Source organism: Euphorbia lathyris, chromosome 9, assembly GCF_963576675.1.
Source record: "Euphorbia lathyris chromosome 9, ddEupLath1.1, whole genome shotgun sequence".
Classification (NCBI taxonomy): Eukaryota; Viridiplantae; Streptophyta; class Magnoliopsida; order Malpighiales; family Euphorbiaceae; genus Euphorbia; species Euphorbia lathyris.
The window spans coordinates 8215028-8239401 of NC_088918.1; the positions used below are offsets into that span (position 1 = coordinate 8215028).

The 24374-nt window shown below is 34.4% G+C and overlaps 2 protein-coding genes across 5 annotated transcripts; one reads left to right on the forward strand and one right to left on the reverse strand.

Moving 5' to 3' along the window:
• The first annotated feature begins 5129 nt into the window (after nt 1-5129).
• Nucleotides 5130-10074, forward strand: LOC136206125 (uncharacterized). 3 transcript variants are annotated; one of them, XM_065997053.1, is made up of 6 exons: nt 5130-5283; nt 5369-5469; nt 5545-5622; nt 7282-7353; nt 8242-8339; nt 9038-10074. In XM_065997053.1, the coding sequence occupies exons 1-6, from the start codon at nt 5260-5262 to the stop codon at nt 9562-9564; spliced, it is 900 nt and encodes a 299-aa protein (XP_065853125.1). In that variant the 5' UTR covers nt 5130-5259; the 3' UTR covers nt 9565-10074. The 3 variants fall into 3 exon arrangements, with proteins under 3 accessions (XP_065853125.1, XP_065853126.1, XP_065853127.1); XM_065997054.1 differs by lacking the exon at nt 5130-5283 and having other exon boundaries at nt 5538-5622; XM_065997055.1 differs by lacking the exon at nt 5130-5283 and having other exon boundaries at nt 5550-5622.
• A 2800-nt stretch (nt 10075-12874) lies between these two features.
• Nucleotides 12875-22145, reverse strand: LOC136205719 (uncharacterized). Of its 2 annotated transcripts, XM_065996447.1 has the most exons (9): nt 21532-22144; nt 19354-19445; nt 18553-19253; nt 17380-17450; nt 16282-16371; nt 15976-16179; nt 15770-15871; nt 14925-15060; nt 12875-13455 (listed from the first exon to the last, which is right to left on the reverse strand). In XM_065996447.1, the coding sequence occupies exons 1-9, from the start codon at nt 21895-21897 to the stop codon at nt 13292-13294; spliced, it is 1926 nt and encodes a 641-aa protein (XP_065852519.1). In that variant the 5' UTR covers nt 21898-22144; the 3' UTR covers nt 12875-13291. The 2 variants fall into 2 exon arrangements, with proteins under 2 accessions (XP_065852519.1, XP_065852520.1); XM_065996448.1 differs by lacking the exons at nt 12875-13455; nt 14925-15060; nt 15770-15871 and having other exon boundaries at nt 15992-16163; nt 21532-22145.
• Between the last annotated feature and the right edge of the window lie 2229 nt (nt 22146-24374).

The window sequence follows — 24374 nt, forward strand, 5'->3', positions numbered from 1 at the left end:
AAACTAAAAATTGAGTTTGTAAAAAGCCGAAAATCTAAATTTTAGTTAGAGTTAACAATCAAAACGATAACACCTACTAAAAAAGAATGTAAATATACAAAATCTTTATTTTAGTCATTTTGAAAAATAAATAAATAAAAAAGAAAACATGGATAAGGTAGCGAGAGGTATGGAATCTGGATAACGACGAAAATGGAATTTCATCTCTGAAAAATGAAACTATAACAACAATTGTTTAATAAAAATAAAACAACATCATAATTGAGAAAGCTAAAAATTGAGTTCATATAAAGACGAAAATCTAAATTTTAGTTAAGAGTTAGCAATCAAAACGATAACACCTAGCAACATATACTAAAAAAGAATACAAATTTTCAAAATCTTTATTTTAGTCATTTTGAAAAAAAAAAGACAAATAAAAAAGAAAATATGGATAAGGTAGCGAGAGGTATGGAATCTGGGTAACGACAGAAATGGAATTTCATTTCTGAAAAATGAAACTGTAACAACTATTGTTTAATAAAAAGAAAAGAACAACACAATTGAGAACAAAAATAACTACAACATATGAAAAAAATTGAATAATTACCTTGAGAAACATAAGAATTTCTTGTAATTTTTGACACTTTTGTGTTTTCCGGTTTTAGTTGTTCATGCATCTTCTATTTCTGTCGGATTTCTTCAATTGAAGCTATCAGTTTGGAAAAAAAAAAACAAATAAAAAAGAAAACATGGATAAGATAGCAAGAGGTATAGAACCTGGGTAACAACAGAAATGAATCTGAAAGATGAAACTATAACAACTATTGTTTAATAAAAATAAAACAACAACATAATTGAGAACAAAATAACTACAACATATGAAAAAAATCGAATATTTACCTTCAGAAATATAATACTATCTATCGTGACCAATGAATATAATGGTGGAATACTATCTATCATGCTTTATATAAAAGTTTATTTGTGACTTTTGGATTTTCTTTGCTTCGTGTTTTTTCATCTTCCCGTAACTCTTGCTTTCTTTTATTATTTTAATTAATAGGCTAGTAATGATTTAATATATTATAAATATAAATTTGTTATTTTTTTTTTTGGTAAGATAAATTTGTTATTTTTAATTAATTAAATATTTATTTTTAATTAATTAAATATTTTTAATCTGATTTTTTACTACGTTGACAGCTCATCAAAAAGACCTCTAAAACACATCTTCTCATTTCTATCTGCTTCCGTAATTATATATAGTATAGATTTTACTGCTGGAAAATAAAGTACAAGTAAAAGAAATAAAGCAAAATGTAGTAGAGGTAGGGGGCGGATACAGGGGCCGGTCCTCCAGCCGCCGGAACCACCATAACCATGAGTAGTTTTAGCCCTCCTGTCTCCACAAAATTGTGAGGCTGTGATAGTTCGACTTCCGTCTTTAAAAAAAATTGATGGGAGCTGAATTAGCACCCAAAATTGGCTCAGGTACGGTTAGACTCTCTCTATTTTCAAATCTAAATCCAAAATTCTTTTTTTTTTTGGTGTATTAGGTCTCCCTAAATCCGATTTTTCTATTTTTTACATGTTAAAATTCTTAAACACAGTGTAGCTTAATTTTAATTTTGAGAAGTTTTATATTCCGACTTAATTTTGAAAAGTTTTATATTCCTACTTAAAAATTGATTTCTGAAAAGGGTCCCACCAAATGAGCCAGGGTCCGGAAAAGGGTCCCACGCACTTGTAAAATCCAATCCTGTATTAGCGACTGAGTACAGGGAGAGGTATGAGTTCTTATAACTTACAAGCAAGTAAAATGCAGAAGAAGATGCTGAAAATATCATTTGATTTTCATTTCATTAGGCTGGGCAATTGGAATCATGTATAATATTAATAATAGACTTAATTAGGATTCTAATCAAATAATAATAATATTTAGAGGTTGGCTGGAGTACAGATAATTGTAAATTGTTTTGGAAAGTCGATTTGAGAAGAATTGAATTGCAAATCTCAAACTAAAATCAATCTCAAACTGAAACACAGAATTGTAAATCAATCATCGTCTTAATAATTCTAACACACCTTAAATAAGAATAGGAAATATAACATACCTTAAATCACCCTAATAATTCTAACCTACCTTAAATAAAAATATAAAATACAACACTTCATTAAATACAAAAAAATAAAACTTCATATAAAATATAAATTTAATATGATAAATCTTCAGTTCTTTCAATCCAGTTCAATCCAATTCAATCCAATTCGGTTATCGGTCCAATTCTGGATAATTTCAATCCAGTTCTTTGATAATAAAAAGTCAACAGTTCAGTTCGGTCCAGTTCTTTGAAAAAAGTCATCAGTTTGATCCAATTCTGGATCTTTTTACTTGGATATTCGGTCCAATCCAGTTTCTCCAAGATCCGCACCCAGTCCTAATTAGTAATGTAAATCTAAAGTTTTTGATCCAATATTTAAGATCACAACGAAAATCTCATTTTATTAGTAAAAATCTAAGAATAATTTTATTGTTTAAATATATTTTTATGCATTATAAAGACATATGATATTTTTTTAGAATGTGATTAAAAACATAAATTATTAAAGAAGAAAATAATAGTCATAAAATATTAATATCCTTATTTGTCATTTTACACAAACAACTATTAGTAATCAACTAAGTTTTAAGAAATAGGTTTACACAAAAAGCTAGTAAAATTAGCTACACAAAAAGATAATCAGCTAACAGCTAAACTTTATTTGTCAAATCTTTTCAAAAAAGCGTATACAATACTTTTGTGTTTATGAGCCAACGTTTTAACACACGAAAGTCAGAAATATATATTTTATATGATACAAACTCTTTTTTTTTAATCGGAGAATAGGAACAAGAGGAACATAGTAACTCGACCGTAAGGAGAGGAACGACTCTTCGATAACGTTAACTGTAGTTATTAGATGGTTACGCCTTATATAAAGGAGAGATAAATATACATCATTCCTATAAATGAATGGAAGTCATATAAGGAAAATCAAGAGTCAGAATTGTTTAAAATATTGGTTTGTTGCGTGATAAATTTATAATTTTATTACGAGCATGAACAATAGATCGTTACAAATATGCGTACATCTTTTTTTTTTCAATAAAATCGTTTCAACCTAGAGACGTGACAACCATTTTAGAAATGGATAAATTATACTATAGGTCACTGAAGTTTTGAATAAATTTAAAAAATGTCATTAAACTTCATTTTGTTTTAATAAAATCACTGAACTTTTCTTTTCAATTTAGTAAAATCATTCTAATTAATTAAGATAAAAAGAAGTTAATGTAATAATGATGTGACAACTACGTTGAAACTTTTATATATAAACGATAGACATGTGACAATTACGTGTATTGTGACAACTAAGAAAATAAATATATATATTTTTGGGTAAATTTCAAATAAAACCCCAGTGGTTTCACTAATTTTCAGATATGTGGTTTACTCAAAACGAGGATTGTGGTTTTCAACTTTAGCAAAATAAGGAATTTTTCGATTGATTCTATTAAAATCACCATTGACGACTTTAAAAATGACATATTTTAATAACTACTAATATTCTAAGCAACTTTAATTCTTAAACTTTTTTATTTTAAGATTATTTAGATGATGTTTAGTAAAGAGAGAGAAAGTTAATGTTTAGAGAGAGAAAGTTCCAAAAAAATGATTTTCGAAAATCGAAAATATAGTTCCATAAAAAATATGACATTGAACAACTTTAATTCTTGAAAATTTTCATTTTCATGACGTTAAAAATGGTTTTAATAGTATTAATTCAAGTGCGAAACCTCAATCCTCTTTTTGACAAAAAAAAAAAAAAAAGTAAACCACAGTCCTTTATCTGAAAATTAGTGAAACCATATGGATTTTATTTGAAATTTACCCTATATTTTTTAGTTGTCACATGATAATTTCAAACAATTGAATTTAGTAAATAACAGATATAATTTTTATTATTCTTTTTTTATCAAGTAGCTATTATGTCACGATAAAAAAATAGTTATTTCTGATGTGGCTCTCATGATACTATTTCATTGATTTATTTTGTCTGAATTCGATTAAAATAATTTTAAAGAAATAAAAAGAATCGTTGACAACTAGAAAAATAAAAAAATATATTTTTTAATTGTCACATAATACTTTCAATTGAATTTAATAAAAAATAAATATATATATTTTTTTGTCATATAGCTATTATGTCCGACTCCGAATCATTTGGGATTAAAGCTTTGTTGTTGTATATAACTATTATGTCATAGTAAAATAGTTATTTCTAATGTGGCTATCATAAAACTATTTATTGATTTATTTTGTCTGAATTCGATCAAAATAATTTTAAAGAAATAAAAAGAAACATTGTTGTAATGAATTTATTGAAATAAAACTACTTCAATCACCTTACTCAAAACTTCAACAACATCAATGCAATTTACCTCTAAATAACCACTTAAATTATTTTTTTGCCTTAATACATCTGAATTTGTCCAAAAAAAACTTGATTGTCATTTTAAACTTTTAAATGTCTTGATATCCCCTTAAACTTATATAAAATATTCAGTTAACCCACTAAACTTACGTAAAATATAATTAATTGATCACTCGATTGTAAAAAAGTAAGTTAAATGTTGAAAATAGATCGCACATATCTTAGAATGTTATTTCATAATTCACAAAATAGATAAAACATATTAAAAAATAAGTTCTTAATTGTTAAACTATAAAACTTTTTCTTCTCTCATATTAAAATCGTATATCTTGATCTTGGTCGTTTTACTTTTTTTAAGATGCGTGCAACATATCTTTCGCATTTAACTTAATTTTTTACAACCGAGTGATTAATTGATTATATTTTATGCAAGTTTAGAGAACTAACTGAATATTTTATACAAGTTTAGAGGGCTATTGAGATACTTTGAAAGTTCGGATCAATCAAACTTTTTGTACAAGTTCAGGGCAAATGAAATTTTGTTGTAAGGTAATAAACAAACGGTGTCGTTTGAGGATTACAGAGAAGAAAACGGTGTTGACCATCAATTCCTTACAGAACAAGACAAATTGAAAAACAAAACGACGACATATTACCCACCGTTGATCATTCGAACAAAACCAGACGATATCTAGATTCTCGACTATTGAAGATCTTCCTTCTTCAACCACCGCTTTCTCTCTCTCTCTGTCAGAAAGTTCTCAATCTTTGTTCGTACTTATTCCAATTATTTATCCAAATATGAGCGTCACTCAATTTGCTATGGTATTCTCTATCAAAACCCTCTGTTTCTTATATTTTTCCTGTGTATTTTAGTGCTAATTTCTCGATTTTACTTGATGACTTGCAGGTGGAGGAATTGGCTTTTCTTGTAAGGGATAATCTTCCTTGTAAACACCTCCTGCTTTCGATGGAAGATGCTTTGGCTAACTTTCTTCATGACGAAACTTGGTCTGTAGCTTTTCGTTTTATGTTAATTTGTTATTTGAAATTTTTGCTTGTCTAAATTTGTTACTTAGATTGCAGCATAGATGGAGTCCTAGAGTTGGAGCCGATGGATCCTTACAGTCGTCTTCTTCTGCATCGTCTCGCTGATATTTTTGGGTACTTTTCTGATTTCTTGTACAATTAGCCATGGCTATTTATATAAGTAGGGATAAGGTATAAGTTTAGCCGAGTACATATTTAGACTCCATGTATAAAACCCTGCAATGTTAGAACTGAACTTTTTGTAGATGGAGCAATTATAGACTCTATTAACAGCTGATTCAGAAGTTAATTTCATGTTAATTTGGTTTCACTGCAAATTTAGCCCTATTAGGGGAGAACAGATTGTATAAAACCCCATAGTATTAGCACCTCGTGGAGCTTATGTGACGCATACATAGAGCCAAATTAATGTGAAATAAGCTTTTGTTGGATCTCTGGTAATGGAGTCTGGAATTGCTCCACTAGCGTCTATGTGGAAGCCAACGTTAGTGCTAAACTTTTTGTAGATGGAGCAATTACAGACGCTATTAAGTCAATTTCATGTTAATTTGGTTTCAATGCAATGGGGAGAACAGATTGTATAAAACCGTGTGTTAGCACTAACTGTTTGTTTCCACATGGACACTAGTGAAGCTTATGTGACGTTTACATCGAGCCAAATTAACGTGAAATAAGCTTTTGTTGGATCTGCCGTTAATGGAGTCTGAAATTGCTCCACTAGGCACAACGTTAGTGCCATTTTGTAGATGGAGCAATGACAAGACACTTTTAACAGCAGATTCATAAGTCAATTTCATGTTAATTTGGTTTCACTGCAAATTTAGCCCTATGGTTATTAGGGGTTTGGGAGAGCAGATTGTGTAAAACCGTGTATTATTAGCACTAACGTTGGTTCCACGTGGACACCAGTGGAGCTTACATGACGCACACAGAGCCAAATTAACGTGAAATAAGCTTTTGTTGGATATGCTGTTAATGGAGTCTGAAATTGCTCCACTATCGTCTATGTGGAACCCGGCATTAGTGCTAACCTTTTTGTAGATGGAGCAATTACAGCTTTTGTTGTATACGCCGTTAATGGAGTCTGAAGTTGCTCCACTAGCATCTATGTGGAACCCAATGTTAGTGCTAACCTTTTTGTAGATGGAGCAATTACAGACTCTATGTACACAAACTCAGAAGTTAATTTCATGTTAATGTGGTTTCACTGCAAATTTAGCCATATAGTTATTAGAGGAGAACAGATTGTATATACCATGTAATACTAGCACTACCATTCGGTTCCACGTGGACTCTCATGGGGCTTAGGTGACAGATACATAGGACCAAATTAACGTGAAATAAGCTTTTGTTGGACCTGCAATTAATGGAGTCTGAAAGTGCTCTACTAGCGTCTATGTGGAACCCAATGTTAGTGCTAATATCAAGCGGTTATATACAACTTATTCTCTCCCAATAACCAAAGGGCTAAATTTGTAGTGGGCCAAATTAACAGAGTGAGTGATCCTCGGGTAGTCATCTATGCGTTGAAGCAGGGAAGCTACGCTTTTTTCCTTGTGGGAAATGGGCTTCTATTGGATCTGTTGTTAATGGAGTCCGAAATTACACCATCTTCAAAATGTTAGTGTTAGCATTGCACGGTTTTATAGGTGCAGTCTAATTTGTTCTCCCCGGGCTAATTTTGTACTTTATCCCTTATATTTATTATAAAGAATCTAGCTTTTTTTTTTATTATCTATTAATGCTAAAAAAAAATTTTTACTTTGGTGCTAGATTTGCTCATTTTTCTGTTGGCGAAGGAGATGAACGACATATAGTTTTAGAACGATGCGCAGAGACATCAGTGTACGTGAAGATTAACCTATAATTGGTCACAAACATCCTAATATGCATGTGTGTACTCATATGCACATTCTTTTGTCTACTTTGACATCCCATTGTGTGTTGAATACTGTATTTTCTCTCCTCTTATGGTCCGATTCTCTATTTTTCATAGAGAAATCTCTGACCAAGGATAGAATAAAATCCATTTTGCATCATATCTAAGGGACTCCTTGGTTTGGGCCGAAGAAGCAATGTCACTCTATCATTATCAAGCTTAACTTCTTAAGTTGGATCCATTGATAGTTTGCAACTTTGCATTACGTTGTTGAATAGACCATATGTTGTTAAGGTGTGAGTAGAATTCTATTTAGTTTGGTTTTCGTAATTAGAATAGGAATTGAAAAATTCCTGTTTAAGTGAATCCTATTAGGAAAAGAATTATAGGCAAGGGTTGTTTGCTTTTAGTTTTTCTTCTTGTGAGTTTTGGAGTTTGTGCTCTTGAGATATATGCATGTGTGAGCTAGTATAACCGGGTCTCATGGGATCTGAGTTAGGGAATTGGGGATGTGATTCCTTATTGTTTTACTAATTTGCCAATTGTTAAGAATTGTATGTTCCTCCTCGCCTATGGATATACGCTAAAATATTTGAACCCCGAACTCTCTTGTTCTTGTGATGGAATGTCTAATTTTATTCTCCGCATATTAAAATTGCTATAATCAATGACCGATTCAAATCCTAACATGTCTTTTGTAACACGGCTTGTCGCTTGTTTATTATCCAACATGCACATATGATTTTTGTTATGAGATGAAAGATTCTATTATTCAAATTCAAGGTTTTGGAAGTAGTGAGTATATTTATTTTTCTTTTTTGGGTTCTCATCTCGACCTATCTGTTGTATGCCAGTCCTTCCATCCTTGTCAGCGACATCTTATATCAGTACGATGAATCTCAGCCTATAACAACTTCGCATCAATTATTGAGGAGAGACGATGCTCCTCCAGGTACGAAATTTCCTCTCTTTTCTTTTACCTCTGCTGAAATGTTTTCCCAGCAGACAAAGTGCAATTGCGTTTGAAAGCCTTGGGACTAGACAATTGGGCGATTGTTTTAGCCCCATAAAGTTTGGGAGCAAGCTCTGAAAACTAGGGCTGTCAATTTCTGACTGACACGACACAGTTTATAAAGACAATCTAGCTGACACGATTATTATTTTCGTTGCATTTATATCATACATAATCATGTGGAATATATAGACCACTAAACACGATTATGGTATAACAACTCATTTTAACACCTTTTCTTGACGTAAAAATGCTTGAACTTTATATTCTGTAACATTAAAGACCAAATCAACAAAAATTGACGAAATTATGACATGGACAAGTTAGACTACATGTCACTAAAAATTGTGGTCAAACGTCCATTTTATTCTTACCATTTCATCATTTTTTAACGGAATTTTGTTGATTTGGATTTTAATATTAGAGAATGTGAAGATCTAGGATTTTTATGTCATAAAATGAAGTTTAGGGGCCATCAATGTAATTTTCATGGCCTACTTGTTTTCAAAACATAGGAGTTGTTGAGTTAGTCTCTTAGTTGCATTCTTTGTTCTTTGCTTTTTCGGTGTGTTCCTCTCGTCTTCTTATGTTCGATGTCCCAGATATTGATACTTGGTGATAACTTGTGCGTGCTTCAGTGTTGAAGATGAAGTCAACTTCTTCTCTTACACTCAAGGAAAGAGAAGCAGCTTATTTGGCAGCTCGTGAACGAATTTTTTCAACAGATGTGGGGGAGTTGGAGCAGCCTAATGCACGAAAACCACCTAATGTTCCAGCAGCTGCGCGTCGCATGATTGCTCATGCTTTGGGCCGAAGAATAAATCCAAGCAATCAAGAAGCACAAACCATTGAGTCGAATGATCAAGCCAAAGATCAAATTGATCCGAATCGCGAGGACACCATTTTGCAGCAGCATCCAGAAAACATCAAGTCACCCCCTAATGGAAAGAGCAATAGTCGTGATCAAAAGAATTTAGCTCGGGAACCTACTGAGAACAGTTCTACTAAAATTAGCGGACAGAGTAGAAATCGCGTGAAGAAGGAATACTCGAAAGAAGAACAAGTAGGAGCCGCTAAGAGGATGTTCGCTCATGCCTTGGGACTCCAATCAACAAAAGGCGGCCTTGCAAGATGCAGTGTGAGGAAACATGTCAATACAGAGTGAGGGTTGAGCGATATAAAATAGTTTTCATTCTCTGTTGGACTCGTGACGAGAACGATTCGTCACCAATTTTCGATGTCAACTACAAGGAGCGTCATATCGGAACATGGTACTATGAAGCTCGGAACATGGTACTATGAACTAGTAAATTGATGGCTACTTGGATCTGCAATTGGTTGTCGTCTGCAGATGAAGCAAGTGTGGGAAGCGGCAGCATTATGATGTTTCGGTTATAATGGAAGAACCGTGTCGTGTCGGCTGATGGAGGAGCTAATTACGATTGTTTTGGGCTCAAATTGCAGCATATTTAAACTTGAGTTTAATGTTCTGTTGTGTGTTTGTGCTTGTCATGAAGCTTAAATCAGTGTATATGAAGGGCATATGAATGACCTTTTTTTCATGGATGGTTTACTTGATTGTACTGATGATATTTAGAAATTGGTTAATGATGTATCAGATGTGCTAATTATCAGTATCAAGTATTCATTTTGAATAAAGTTGTGAGTTTGGTGAGTGTTTTCTTTGACATTTGAGCAACTAGTTTTATTTTTTTTGGATCAATACAATTGATCGTCTAATATTGATAAGTCGAGTTAATCTCGCACGTCAGTAACGGAATTGTTTTCTATCATGATTTCGTTACGTGTATTTTACTCACCTGTTTGAAACACGTGTACATACGTGAATAAAGTTAGTGTGTTGTTATATTCAGCCCCAATTTTCCACCCTCAGCTCCGTGAAAAGACGAAAATGCCCTTTCATGGGTTTTGGGTGGGAAAAGTTTCTTTTTTGTTTTTTTGGCTTTCCCGACATGCGGGCGTGTGGCTATCACGCCTCACTGTATGGTCGGCGCGTTTGTCACGCCCGACCACATGGTAGGGTGTATGGCTATCACGCCCGACCACACGGTGAGGCGTGATAGCCACACGCCTGCGTGTCGGGAAGGCAAAAAAAATAGAACTGTTATGCAATTAAACCCGTAAATACCTGTAAACACTACACAATTTTAATTAAAACCTGTAAATACCATATAATTTTAATTAAAACCCGTAACAATAATATATGTTCACATGCTCATGTGTGATTTTTTCCCCAATTTTACATTTTAATTATTATTATTCTAAACAATTATAATTATTCTAAAAACAATATACAACATAAAAATTAGGCTTAATGTATATTTACACCCTTGAACTTGGCGCGTTTTGCCTATTGGCACCTTGAACTTTTAAAATAACCTATCACATAGTTATAGTTGGCTTTAAAAACCTATCGCACACCTATAGTTGGCTTTAAAAACCTATTACACACCTATAGTTGGCTCATTCGGACCTCCTACACACAAAATCGTTGATATTTCGTCTTTAACGAACAAAGTGGTATGCATGTTATAGAAAAAAAAGAAAAGCGCGTGAGTTCGTTCGGTATGCCACCTCATCCGTCAAATACGAAAGATCAACGATTTTGTGTGTAGGAGGTCCGAATGAGCCAACTATAGGTGTGTGATAGGTTTTTAAAGTCAACTATAAGTATGCGATAGGTTTTTAAAACCAACTATAGATGTGTGATAGGTTATTTTAAAAGTTCAGGTTGCCATTAGGCAAAACTTGTCAAGTTTAAGTGTGTATATATGCATTAAGCCTAAAAATTAACAAAACTAAATTAAACAAAATAAAATTTACAACAACTAAATTTAACTATAATTAACAAAATAAAAATTAACAAAGATAAAAAATAATAATCAAATTAATAAAATAATAAAAACTAAAGTAAATTAAAAAAAAAAAAAAAAAGAATTTTGCTCACACGGACGTGAGGCCATCACGCCCTCGCATAGGTGAGGGCATGAGGCTATCACGCCCCACCACAGGAGACGGCTTATCTCCACCTATGGTGCGGTCACGCCCTACCTCACGAATCTGAATTCCCCAAAAATTCAAATTCGAATAAACAAAACGTTCAAAAATCAAACAGAATTTCGTAACATTAGTCTCTTTCCTTTGTCGTCCCTCTTCCGATCCATGTTTTCATTGATAAATTAGTTCGGATTTGATCCAAGAGAATTTAGAGAGTTTGAGAGGATTTGAGAATTTTAAAATTTGGTAAAAAGGTATTTTCGTCCTTTCACGGAACTCGGGGTGGAAATTTGAGGCTTTCACTAAAGTTATCTTCTTCTAAAATACTATGTCGAGCTAAAAGATATAGCACCCCCAACTTTGTTCTATTCTAAAAATTGTTAAAAGTCAACAAAATCTTTACTTTCCAATCCAATATATCATCCCCAACTTTGTTCTATTCTAAAAATTGTTAAAAGTCCCGAAAATCTTTACTTTCCAACCCAAAGATATCCAATTGCAAATTGATTTTGAGGTCCTGTTTGGTAAAAAGTTTTTTGGAGTAGAATTAGAAGTTTAAAACACTTTAGAGATTTTGACTGATCAAACCTCTAATAGTGGTGTTTGGTGAAAAGATGTTTGAAAGAATTTATTGGGTTTAAAAAGCTCATTTTATGAGCTTTTTCAATTAGCTTATTACTCCGTCTCTTTCTATGGACACTTTTATCCCTAATTAATATTCTTTAATTCTAAATAAATGCTTTATTATGTCTTTATTTGTCATTTTACACGCTAATTTTTACTAAACAAGTTCACACAATCCGCTAATAAAATCAGCTAAAAAAGTAATTAGGTAACAACTAATTGCCAAACAGGGCCTAAATTTTTAATTGTATCATTTAAAAGTATTTGACGCCTTTAATTTATCATTTAAAATATTTTACCTAATAACGACTGTAACATTTATATGCCTTTATCCTTCTTTTTTTGAAAGAAAAAAGGCAATCCTCATAATGTTCAAGCATATAATGTTTAAGTAGGAGTGTAATCGAACCGAACCTTAACCTACTCACGTTCGACTCGTTAGAAAATTAACGAGCTCGATTTGTTAGTGGTCACTTGCGAGATTGTTCATGAGTTTTACTCGCGAGCAGCTCGTTAATTATGTTTATAAACTTCGCTCGCATATTATTATTATAAAAAATCCAAACCGGACTTGCTCATGAATGTATTCATGAACATTATAATCGAGTTTGTTCATGAACTTATAACTGTATCTAATCGCGAGCTTTCGAACCAATTTTGTCGTGCTCAAACTCGAATCATTTATAAATCGAGCTGAATATGAGCAAACTTTTTCAAGCTTTTATCGAGCTGAACGTCAAGCCACTCATGAGCGGCTCTGCCTGATGTTTAAGAGAATGAATTTAAAAATGGGTTCTTTACCTCCATCCATGACATTCTAAATGGTCCCAAAATAACCATAAAAATTTGAATTTAATTGCATTCTATTTCAGCTCAAAGATTCAGCATTTCTCACGGAACTTGTCTCTTACAATGACTAGAGTCAATTCTAGAAATTCTCTAACACAGTTTAATCAAGTCAATCTCTCTCATATACATGGACGGAAATAACAACATTTTTTTTACAAAAAAGAATTGAAAACTAACAAATCTAACAACTGATAAAAAATACACATCCCGTTAGACAAAAAAAAAAAAAATGTTGCTTCCTTGAATCATCAGATAAAAGATCATGTTCTTTGACAAACTCAATTCTGGTACAATGTGAGTTGCAGTCTGTTCATCGAAGCTCGTCGAAGCGGTGTCTGAAAAACAGTCAGGTTTTGCTTAAGAATTTAATTCTCCTTTTGCAGGAAAAATCTGATGCTGCGTTAGGTTTGATTGTCTGATACCGAAAGAGACGATTTTGAAGCTAAATCATGAAGCAATGACTGAGTAGCTACAAGTTTTTCCCTCAGAATGATATTGTAGTTGTACAAGTCCATGAGGTTCTTCTGGATATCAGAAATCTCCGCTTCAGATCCAGGTTTCATTTCTGCAAATTAAAGCAAAAAACGTAAAGCAGCATATACGTAGTTGTTAAAAGGCACGCCTGAGGCGCATCTTAGCACCCAAAAGGCTGGTGCTGTCACTCAGGCGATGTCAAGGTGCACCTAGCCATGGTTATAAGAGCTGCACCTATTCGTCACTTGTTTTTTTCAGGGTTTTATAATTGTTAAAGGCACGCCTGAGGTGCGTCTTAGCATCCTAAAGGCTGGTGCTGTCACTCAGGCAATGCCAAGGTGCACGTAGCCATGGTTATAAGAGGGGTGCCTATTCGTCGAGTGTTTTTTTCAGGGTTTTATAAGAGTTAGATACATGTTTAATCTTCACAGTTGGATTAGACGCATCGGCCGTCCAAAATAAAGAAGACGGGCTTTCAAGAAGCACAGACACCACAATGGGGAAAAAAGATCTATTTCAAGTGCTACATTGAAGAAAAAGGCTAAAATGCGATTTCTACTGTTCAAGGAAAAGCTCGTGCAGTTCTTCGAGATGAGGAATAAGAAACTGACTTTGTAGATGAGGATGATGAGGATGAAGTGGATCAGATCCTTGAAGAAAACTTGATAATGTTGGAGATGAGGAGAGTGAAGGTGATGAGTGATGATTTTAAGTAGGGCCGTAAATGAGTGAGCCTCTCAGAGCGGCTTGGTGTTCAGCTCGATGAAGCTCGACCATGTTTGGCTCAATTTATAAACATCGAGTTTGAGCACGATTTTGAGGTTTGATTCGTAAACAAGTCGAGCTTGAGCATGGGGAAAGTTAGCTCAAAAGCTCGCGACCAGGCTCGGTTATAGGTTCGTGAACAAGCTCATGATAAGCTTGATTATAATGTTTATGAACAGGTTCGTGACCAAGTTCGGTTAATTTTTTTTTTTAATAATGGTATTTCTATTATTCTGTAAACGGGAAATGTAAAAACATGTAGTTTTGTTCACGAACTTTGCTCGTGAGCATGCTTATGAACATAATTAATGAGCTGCTCGCGAGCAAAGTTCATGAACATAATTAATGAGTTACTCGTGAACAAAATAAACAAGTTGTTCGCAGGTAGTTTACGAACAGTTAATTTCTTAATGAGTCGGGCTCGAACAGCATTTTGAGCTCAAATCGAGCTCGTTAATTTTCTATCGAGCCAAGCATGAGCAGGCCCAAGGCTCAAGAACTCTCTCACTGTGGAGGCTCTTCTGCTACAAGTTCTTAACTTTTCTCTCACATTCCCGGAACCCCAAGTAGTCTGCTTCTCCCCATAACCTCTTGCACGGACACGGACACAGACACGGAAACAGACACGGGAAATGTTATTTCTAAAACATAACCTTCATAAAATAGCTTTCAAAAGAAAACGAACACAGACACAAAACGTGGAAGCTCTACTAAAGAGAAGTGTCCATGTAACATAGCCCATAACTTTAACAAAGAAATAAACACAAAAGAGCGAACAAGTCTGCGGATTCTTACTTGGCAATGGCGGCAGAGGAACGACACTATCATCATTAGGTATATGTAGTTGTGATTGGGAGATTTCCTCATTGTGCACATCAATTGAATGCTGTGTTTTATTGTTCGGAGAACTTACGAGTTCGACTTCGACAACCTGGAAAGACGAAAAGAAGCGCAAGAAAACATTGAAAACGTGAATCAAAAAGATTCAAGTAACCGTAAGTAGAACTAAAATGAGCCAAAGACAGGAAAAGAAATGAGGATTTATCTTTCTGAAGAAAGCTCTCTATTTGCATTTGCAGCATATACAAGAAAAGTCACATGTTACGAGGGTAAATTACACCCATGGCCACAGAACTTTACTCATTTTCACGGTATAGCCACTAAGGTTCAAAATGTAACATAAACACTCAACTTTACACTTTTCTAACATTATGGCCACTAAACTTAAATCAACGCCTCAAAATGACCGTTGACGACCTCAAAATTAAAAAAAAAAAATTGTTCAAAATTTTCGTTTTGAGGTCATTTGGGTGTTGTTTGGTGAGAAGAGAGAAATTGAATTGTAAAAGAGAGAAATCTCCAAACAATGGTGATTTTGGAAAATAAAAAATGTGGTTTCATGGTAAATATCGTTCTAAACAACTTTTAGTCTTAAACATTCCATTTTGAGCTCATTAACGGTCATTTTGAGGCGTTAGTTAAAGTTTAGTGGCCATAATGTTAGAATGTGTAAAGTTGAGTAACTTTTATGTTATGTTTTGAAGTTTAGTCGTCATACCGTGAAAATGAGTAAAGTTCAGTGGACATGGGTGTAATCTATCCCATGTTATGATGATAATAAAGCCGAAATGCCAACGTACATGTTCTCCCTTAGAATCAGAAACTTTCCCTCCAGTATTCGATGCGAATCCAGCTATCGAAGATTTCGCTCCCTGGGTATCGATTTGCCCTTCAACAGCATGCTGTACAACAAAAGATTGGGTTTCACGAAAACGCGGAGCTTCAAATAAGAATTCAGGAGAGAAATGAGCTTATTGCAGAATAAACACAGCAGTAACAAACCAACCTTTTCGCTAGGTGTGTTAACTTTCCGGTTTAGCTGTATAGCATCTGTTCTACTTCTTGATGCCCTTTTCCGCGACGATCTGCTTACATGTAATGATCCATTGCCAAGAAGAGATGGTGTCGGTAAACAGCGAGAATTAGAATCTGTTCTCAGATGATCATCTAATGTGTTGCAACCCCATGTGTATCCTACATATTTCCTTAACTAGTTACGGAAAGAATGCGTACATACATCAGTTGATTTATTAGGACAAACAAAATAAGAATTCTCAACAGAATACAAGATATTCCTCCGAAAAGAACTTACTTTGGCCCAGTGTTCTTGAGCTTTAATTCGCTTTCTTATGTTTCGCATAGTTCTATCTTCGTGGCGGAGCTTTTTGATTCTGTATTCACACTATAGCCAAACAAGTTAATAACAGCGCAATTCGTTGTGAACTCAAATTCTAAAACCTTTAAAGCTCAAATTCCACATGATTCTAATTCAATACATGCTTTATATTTGACACGATAACACGATTTACAAACTATATATTTGGGCTAGTCGTAATGGGAATTCATGTAATCCCCATTATATAAGTTTGTAAAGAAAAATTAAGTGATGTAATTGTGATTCCATTACGACAAAAGCAATAGACCAATCCAAATATGGTAATGAACATCCATTGTAACCGGCATTCCATTACAACGTTCATTACGGCGTACCAAACAGGACCTTAGAGTTTAGCATCTATATTTTTTTGGCATTCATAGGAGTGGCAATTTTTGACACGATAACACAATTTACAAACACAACCCGAACAACACGGTCTGTTTGACATGATTAGCATTTTAGTGGGTTTATATTATATATAATCGAGTGAAGTATATAGATAACATAACACGATATGATACATCAACCCGAACTGCCAACCCCACAGTTCATTTTCGGGTAAATTACGTTCATGGCACCTGAACTATAGCGCTACAAACATTATGACCCCTAAACTTCATTTCTTGACATAAAAATCCCTGCACTTTACATTTTGTAACATTAAAGTCCAAAAATCAACCAAAAATTTGTTAAAAATTGAACAAAATGATGAGGGCAAATTAAGTATTCAACCATAAGTTTTGGTGACGTGAACAAAAAAGAATCAATGATGTAAATTTGTCCAGGTCATCATTCCGTTAATTTTCATTTTTTTTTACGGATTTTTGTTGTTTTGTACTTCAATGTTATAGAATACGAAGTTCAAGGATTTTTATGTTAAAAAATGAAGTTTAGGGGTCATAATGTTAGCAACGCTGCAGTTCATGAGCCATAGATGTATTTCACCTGTTCATTATTGAACGGGTTTCTTAATAATTATCAGAACAGAAAAAAGAAATGCAAGGAGACGGATCTAAAGAACAAGAAACATACTTGCACCAAGAGGTAGAAAAATATGCCAATACTAAAGCAATACAGGCCACCGAGATCCGCAAGGAAGCTCACTGCATTCAAACAGAAAACATAAGCATGAGATTCAACAACTCTAGGCATAACTGAGCAAATGCAAATCACTGAAAAGACCGACGAAAAAAGGTCCCTAGTGAATACTAGACTGTCCAAATTATTAAGTAAATTCGTATATTCAGAAACACGTAATTTCCTAAAAGGCATTTTGTTACGTTCTCTAGCCACGGATCTTGTCATAGGGCGATTAACCGAAAAGTCCAGCTGTAACTGCTTCCTTTTCTCTTTGTTATTGTTCCTTGAACGACCTATCTTGAATAATTCTCAGCTCGTTAAAGGGAGACTGAAACCTTGGACCTCGTTAAGAGAGAGCTCCAGTCTCTAGATTAGAAACAATATTCTGCTTATCGTTTTATTCATTGTATTGTCCTTTAGGAAGCAATTACAGCTGGACTTTTCGGTTAATCGTCCTGTGACAAGATCCGTGGCTAAGGAACATAACAGCATTTTCATGCTAACAAATGAAGGGGCTACTTCTATCAAATATCAAAGAAGCGCGGGAATTATCTTGATCGTCGGATATCATTGATAAATAGGAAGAAGTGTTATCGAATTATTCACATAAAAAAACCTAGCTAACATATTTACTTATGGATGCATTCGATTCCATTTTCGTACATAGTATTCCCAATTACGTAAATGTATTTCGTTCCAATAATGTTTGCCGTTGCGCCAAGGCTCATCCTCTTTGCCAACGACCATGTATATAGATAAAAATAAGAACTTGTCAGGAAACAACAGCCAAAAAACCACTGTTTTAATTGACAAAAGGTTCCGAAAAAGCATTTGATTCTTCGAAACCAACTTAGCTACAGGATAGGCTGAACAAGTATCACCACATGTCATGAAACAAAAACTATGCTAATGTCTACTATTTTTCAGTTAAATTGTGGCCTCCTTAAGTTTAGCTTCCTAATGAGAGAAGTGCTCATGTCACGAAAGACATTTACGAACATAAATGCATTCTCATCTGGTAACAAATAAAGTGAAGAAAGAAAACACGAACGTTGTAAACAATCGAATGGAATCTGCAAATTCTAAACAGGAGATAATTGAAATAATGACAAGCAGATCACTTACCAGGACCCATAATGTTTTGTTTTTCGACTTCAACAAGATAGGCCGAGAGGTAATTGACATACAATGTAGTGTTGATAAGTCCATCATTAGATGTTGCAAGAGAGGCTTGAAGCTGTCTTGTATCAGAAAAAGATGATCCCGGAGTGAACTCATGAAATAGAGGTTGAAGGAGCTTTAAGTCGTGTAGATTATGGTATATTCGAGGAAATAGATTAAACTTCAGTACATTTGAAGTCCTCCCCCGAAATGTAATTGGCTTATTATCAAAATTGCTTCCATTCTTTAGCGTTCCGCTTACAAGACTAAAATGTCTCCTATCATCATGATTTCTTGTGGTGAGATTGAACTCAAAACCAACTGCACTGGCAGGAGAATTCGGAAGATCAACAAACTGCCACGAGATATACATGTAGTCTTTACTAAATCGGCAGTTGTTGCACTTGAAATTTAGAGTTGGCCCTGTACTTGTGTTCCGGCACGTATAGCTCACCAGCTCTGTGAGATTGGCAACCCTCTGGTCAGCAAACCCGGGGCTCCCAGTAACCACAGTACCAAGACCATGTAAATTTGAACAGCTCATACTAGAAATGGTGGTCAAATTAAATTCCATGTCATTGAGAAAAGAATCCAAATCAGATGAACTTGTCGCCCTCACGTTATGCACCTCGATGGTTCGCTTCGATATAATTTGGTAAAGCAACCTGAGAAAAACTGAAAAGCTAAGTCAATTTTAAACATACTACATTAGCATCAAAAGAGCAACTTCTTGCTAAAACAAGGGAAGCTGTTATAGATACTCACGCAGCAAATAAACCAATGAAAAGTATCCAACTTGCTATCGAAAATGTTCCACCAAGTTCGGTTTTTCGTTTCACAACCGCCTTTTGATCATCCTACAAAAGAAAAAGTATCAGTAAACAAAAAGACTAATTCATGTTAGATACACTAAAAACTATGTGTAGTGTTCCAAGTTATCGGGGCATCCTAGACCGAGATGTTGAGCGGATTTAGCGAAAGATAAATAAACGAGATTCGAAACACAGATTTTACGTGGTTCACCAACGTTGTGTTGGCTAGTCCACGGGCAGAAGGAGAATAGCTTTTATTAAGGAGTCGGAAATCAGATAACAAATTAGGTTTACATAATAGAGTATTTATAGTACTCAATCTAACCTAATCCGACTTGGAACCCACGATGTCCCCACGATGTCGCTTCCAAGTAGAAAACCGAAAGCCAATACTAATCTGAATAGGAAACAAGATATACCGTCGGGCCTAGGGCGACTCCGCCCCCTGGACCCCCGACTCGCTGACCGGGCAGCGAGACCCCGTTGCTTCCTGTCGCAGTGTGTTATACTGATTCAAGACATTACAACACGAGATATAGAGGTCGATTTCTGTAACAGCCCAAGGTCGATTGAGTCTTAGCTTGTACGCATTTCAACTTATGCTTTTAGGGTAAATGCAAGTTGTATGTGTAAAAGATAACCCTCAAGCAAAACCAAGCAGATAGCAAAAATGATAATTGTATCAAACGAGTTGTGTCAGGCGGGTCTAAATGTTGTTGTATAGAAATTGACAGCTCTAACAGCAATTGAAGATAAAAGAAAGATAAATTAGCATACATGACTTATTTATTTCCATTATTCCATAAACGTCAGCAGCATTCATATATTCCAATTAAAACCCAGAAACAGAATCCAGTTATGTAAAGTAAGAAAGTGGCCAATAAACAATAAAAAAAGCTGTGGCTGTAAATGAACTGAGCTACTCATTCGGCCCAATAAAAGTTCGACTGCGTTTGGCTCGATATATAAACGAGCAGAGCTTGAGCACGACAAAACTCGCCTAGAAAAGAGGTCCGGTAATAGATTCGTTAACATGATTGATTATAATGTTCATGAATACAAGCTTAGTTCGACTATTTTTGGAATAAGGTACCAAAATACGCCTATGGTTTTGGGGGGAAGTATAAATTTAGGCTGCACATACAAAATAGCACTAATATAGACTTAACATTTAAAAAAAGTACCAATTTATGCCTCGATAACGGACAACGACGCGTCATTCATATTACTCCGTTAGGTTCTGTCAATTGCACATGGAGAGAAAAATAAGAACTTAACAGAGTAATATGAATGTGAATGATGCGCCATATTTCGTTATCAATGCCTAAATTGGTACTTTTTTTTTTAAACGTTAAACCTTTATTGGTCCTACATTGATGCTATTTTGTATGTGAATCTCGTATTGATACTTTCCAAAAAAACCTTAAGCCTATTTTGATACCTTAAGCCCACCGTGTTTCTACAGAAGGCAAATGTAAAAACAAACTAGTTTCGTGTAAGCTTTAGTTACATAAAACTATGTATTTTTCTGGAATAAAGAAATTTTAAATAAATATAATTAATAAATATAATTAATGAGTTGTTATGCTCGTTGTTGTGCGGATTTAGCGAAAAATAAATAAACGAAAAAACCAAACACAGATTTTATCAGGGAGGCAAAAATCAAATTACACCTTAGGTTTACATAAGAGAGTATTTATATTACTCAACCTATCCTAAACCGAATTGGACCCCAAAACATGGCTTCCAAGTAGAAAACCGAAAGCCAATACTAATCCAAATAGGAAACAAGATATACCGTCGGCCGAGAGCAGCTCCAGGGACCGCAGGCCAGGGGCGCATCGCCCACTGGACCCCTGACTCGCTGACCGGGCAGCAAGACCGGGTTACTTCCTGTTGTAGCATTACGAAAGCATGATATAGAGCTCGAGCTCGAGCAATTCAAAACAGAATGCTGAGCAAGCTCGTCAATCTTCCGACGAGCCAAGCATGATCTGCTCAATTACAGCCCTAAAAACAGCCGAATTAAACCAAAAACATCATCTTTAACTTCCTAAAAAAGCAACAAAAATACCCCTAAATGATCAGCAAATCCAATTCAAAACTCCAATAAACAAGAAATCAAACTTACAAGCCAATGCCTAGTAGAAAAGCAAACATCCAACCGACTAATCCACCATCTAATCTGAAACCAAACATTTCTACCATTCCCAAACTTCATAAACCTCAAACAGAAGCAAAACACGAGCCACGAGAGCAGCATAACCAAAGTAGCCTCCAAGAAAACCGCCTGCGATTGAGTAAACTTCTTAATCGAATCAAAAGCAAATATAGTCTCCGGAAAGGACACGGTGTTTGCAAGTCCGATGTCAGTGAGAATTACAGAGCTTCCGGTGAACAAAGAGCAGCTGTTTGTTGTGCTGTTGAGGAGAAACCCCGGCGGACAAGCGCAGAGAGTACCGTTGTAGGTGATGGAACCTCGAGGACAGGCAGTCATTTTAGCGTTTTACCTGAAATTGGGTTCAGAGAAAGATTCAAGAAGGTTTAAGAGTTCAGAGGAGACGAAAATTGGGGATTTGGTGGGCTTGTAACCGAATCTTAAAGACTTCGCAAGTATGCAAGAATCCGTGACTTCTTCTCCGGGTTTTGTGTTTGGGAGAAAGAGAATGGCTGTTTTACAGAGAGAAAGGAAGAAAGAAAGGTAAGGAATTTTCTCCAGTTTTCAACACTGTTTGTTTGATTGCCGTGTGATGATAACATGGTTATTATATGTTTGTTTTTTTTAAAAAAATTTGCACATAGTGCGTTTAAATTAACACCCGATCCGAATGTGATTCGGACCCATGACATCTATATATCTATATATAATATAAAACAGTAACGATGGAACTGAGGTGTCACTTCCTCTTTTTTTAGTGATAATAAATTTAATATATTAATTTTAATTTTATTATATATATTTATCTATAAAAAGATTATTTTATCCGTAGTATATCTAAGAGTTTTACAGAATTTAAATTAATCCCTAAAATCTCTCTAATTGTCTACACATCTATCTATATATAATATAAAACAGTAACGATGGAACTGAGGTGTCACTTCCTCCTTTTTTACTGATAAAAAATATAATAATTTTTTTTTTGTAGGAAAAGGAAAGGAAAACAAACGAAACAAAAACCTAACCCGGGATCAGTCTAGGAAGACTGACCCCAACCTTGTCCTCTAGAAGAATAGTCAAAAGAAAAGGAGGAGGAACAGAAATGGTAGAAACACCTAACATCCCCCCATGCCCGGCAGCAGCCAAGCGGTCCGCCACACGGTTTTGCTCCCTATAAATATGGGAGAAACTAAGAGTCTCAAAAGCTGGACGAAGCCTCAAAATAGCTTTGATCAGATTCTGGCTAATAAGACAAAAAGTCTGACTATCAGAAATCCTGTTGATTGCCTCCAGATTGTCCGACTCCACCGAAAGCCTCTTCACCCCCCATGCGAATTGCAAGTTTAATACCTGACAGAATCCCCCAGAGCTCCGCAGAAAAGGACGAGCCCATCCCCAAGTTATGGGTAAACCCAGCCAGCCAATCACCTCCCGCAGAAAAATATAATATAATATATAATATATTAGTTTTTATTTTATTATTATATTTATCTATAAAAATATTATTTAAAGTAAATGTGAAAATCAAATAATAATATTTAATTTATATAACACATTTATGTCATTAATTGTAATTTTTAGATTGTATTTTTATTAATATTTATATATTAATATGAATCTGTGCATCGCACGGACCAAAAACTAGTCTCTAATTATAGGTAACCACTAGACGAAGAGCTTCACCACTTATTATTATTATATCTTGGTTAATATAAAACAGTAACGATGGAACTGAGGTGTCACTTCCTCCTTTTTTTAGTGATAATAAATTTAATATATTAATTTTAATTTTATTATATATATTTATCTATAAAAAGATTATTTTATCCGTAGTATATCTAAGAGTTCTACAGAATTTAAATTAATCCCTAAAATCTCTCTAATTCTCTACACATCTATATATAATATAAAACAGTAACGATGGAACTGAGGTGTCACTTCCTCCTTTTTTACTGATAAAAAATATAATATTTTTTTTTGGTAGGAAAAGGAAAGGAAAACAAACGAAACAAAAACCTAACCCGGGATCAGTCTAGGAAGACTGACCCCAACCCTGTCCTCTAGAAGAATAGTCAAAAGAAAAGGAGGAGGAACAGAAATGGTAGAAACACCTAACATCCCCCCATGCCCGGCAGCAGCCAAGCGGTCCGCCACACGGTTTTGCTCCCTATAAATATGGGAGAAACTAAGAGTCTCAAAAGCTGGACGAAGCCTCAAAATAGCTTTGATCAGATTCTGGCTAATAAGACAAAAAGCCTGGCTATCAGAAATCCTGTTGATTGCCTCCAGATTGTCCGACTCCACCGAAAGCCTCTTCACCCCATGCGAATGGCAAGTTTAATACCTGACAGAATCCCCCAGAGCTCCGCAGAAAAGGACGAGCCCATCCCCAAGTTATGGGTAAACCCAGCCAGCCAATCACCTCCCGCAGAAAAATATAATATAATATATAATATATTAGTTTTTATTTTATTATTATATTTATCTATAAAAATATTATTTAAAGTAAATGTGAAAATCAAATAATAATATTTAATTTATATAACACATTTATGTCATTAATTGTAATTTTTAGATTGTATTTTTATTAATATTTATATATTAATATGAATCTGTGCATCGCACGGACCAAAAACTAGTCTCTAATTATAGGTAACCACTAGACGAAGAGCTTCACCACTTATTATTATTATATCTTGGTTAATATAAAACAGTAACGATGGAACTGAGGTGTCACTTCCTCCTTTTTTAGTGATAATAAATTTAATATATTAATTTTAATTTTATTATATATATTTATCTATAAAAAGATTATT

Bases quoted from the DNA above. Each gene is read 5' to 3' on its own strand.
- LOC136206125 (XM_065997053.1), top strand. From the start codon at position 5,260: ATGAGCGTCACTCAATTTGCTATG. The intron at 5,470-5,544 runs GTCTGTAGCTTT...CTTAGATTGCAG, and splicing joins TTTCTTCATGACGAAACTTG to CATAGATGGAGTCCTAGAGT. The intron at 8,340-9,037 runs GTACGAAATTTC...TGCGTGCTTCAG, and splicing joins GAGAGACGATGCTCCTCCAG to TGTTGAAGATGAAGTCAACT.
- LOC136205719 (XM_065996447.1), bottom strand. From the start codon at position 21,897: ATGACTGCCTGTCCTCGAGGTTCCATCACCTACAACGGTACTCTCTGC. The intron at 17,451-18,552 runs GTAAGTGATCTG...GTTTGAATGCAG, and splicing joins ACAAAACATTATGGGTCCTG to TGAGCTTCCTTGCGGATCTC. The intron at 13,456-14,924 runs GTAAGAATCCGC...TTTAATTTGCAG, and splicing joins TCCTCTGCCGCCATTGCCAA to AAATGAAACCTGGATCTGAA.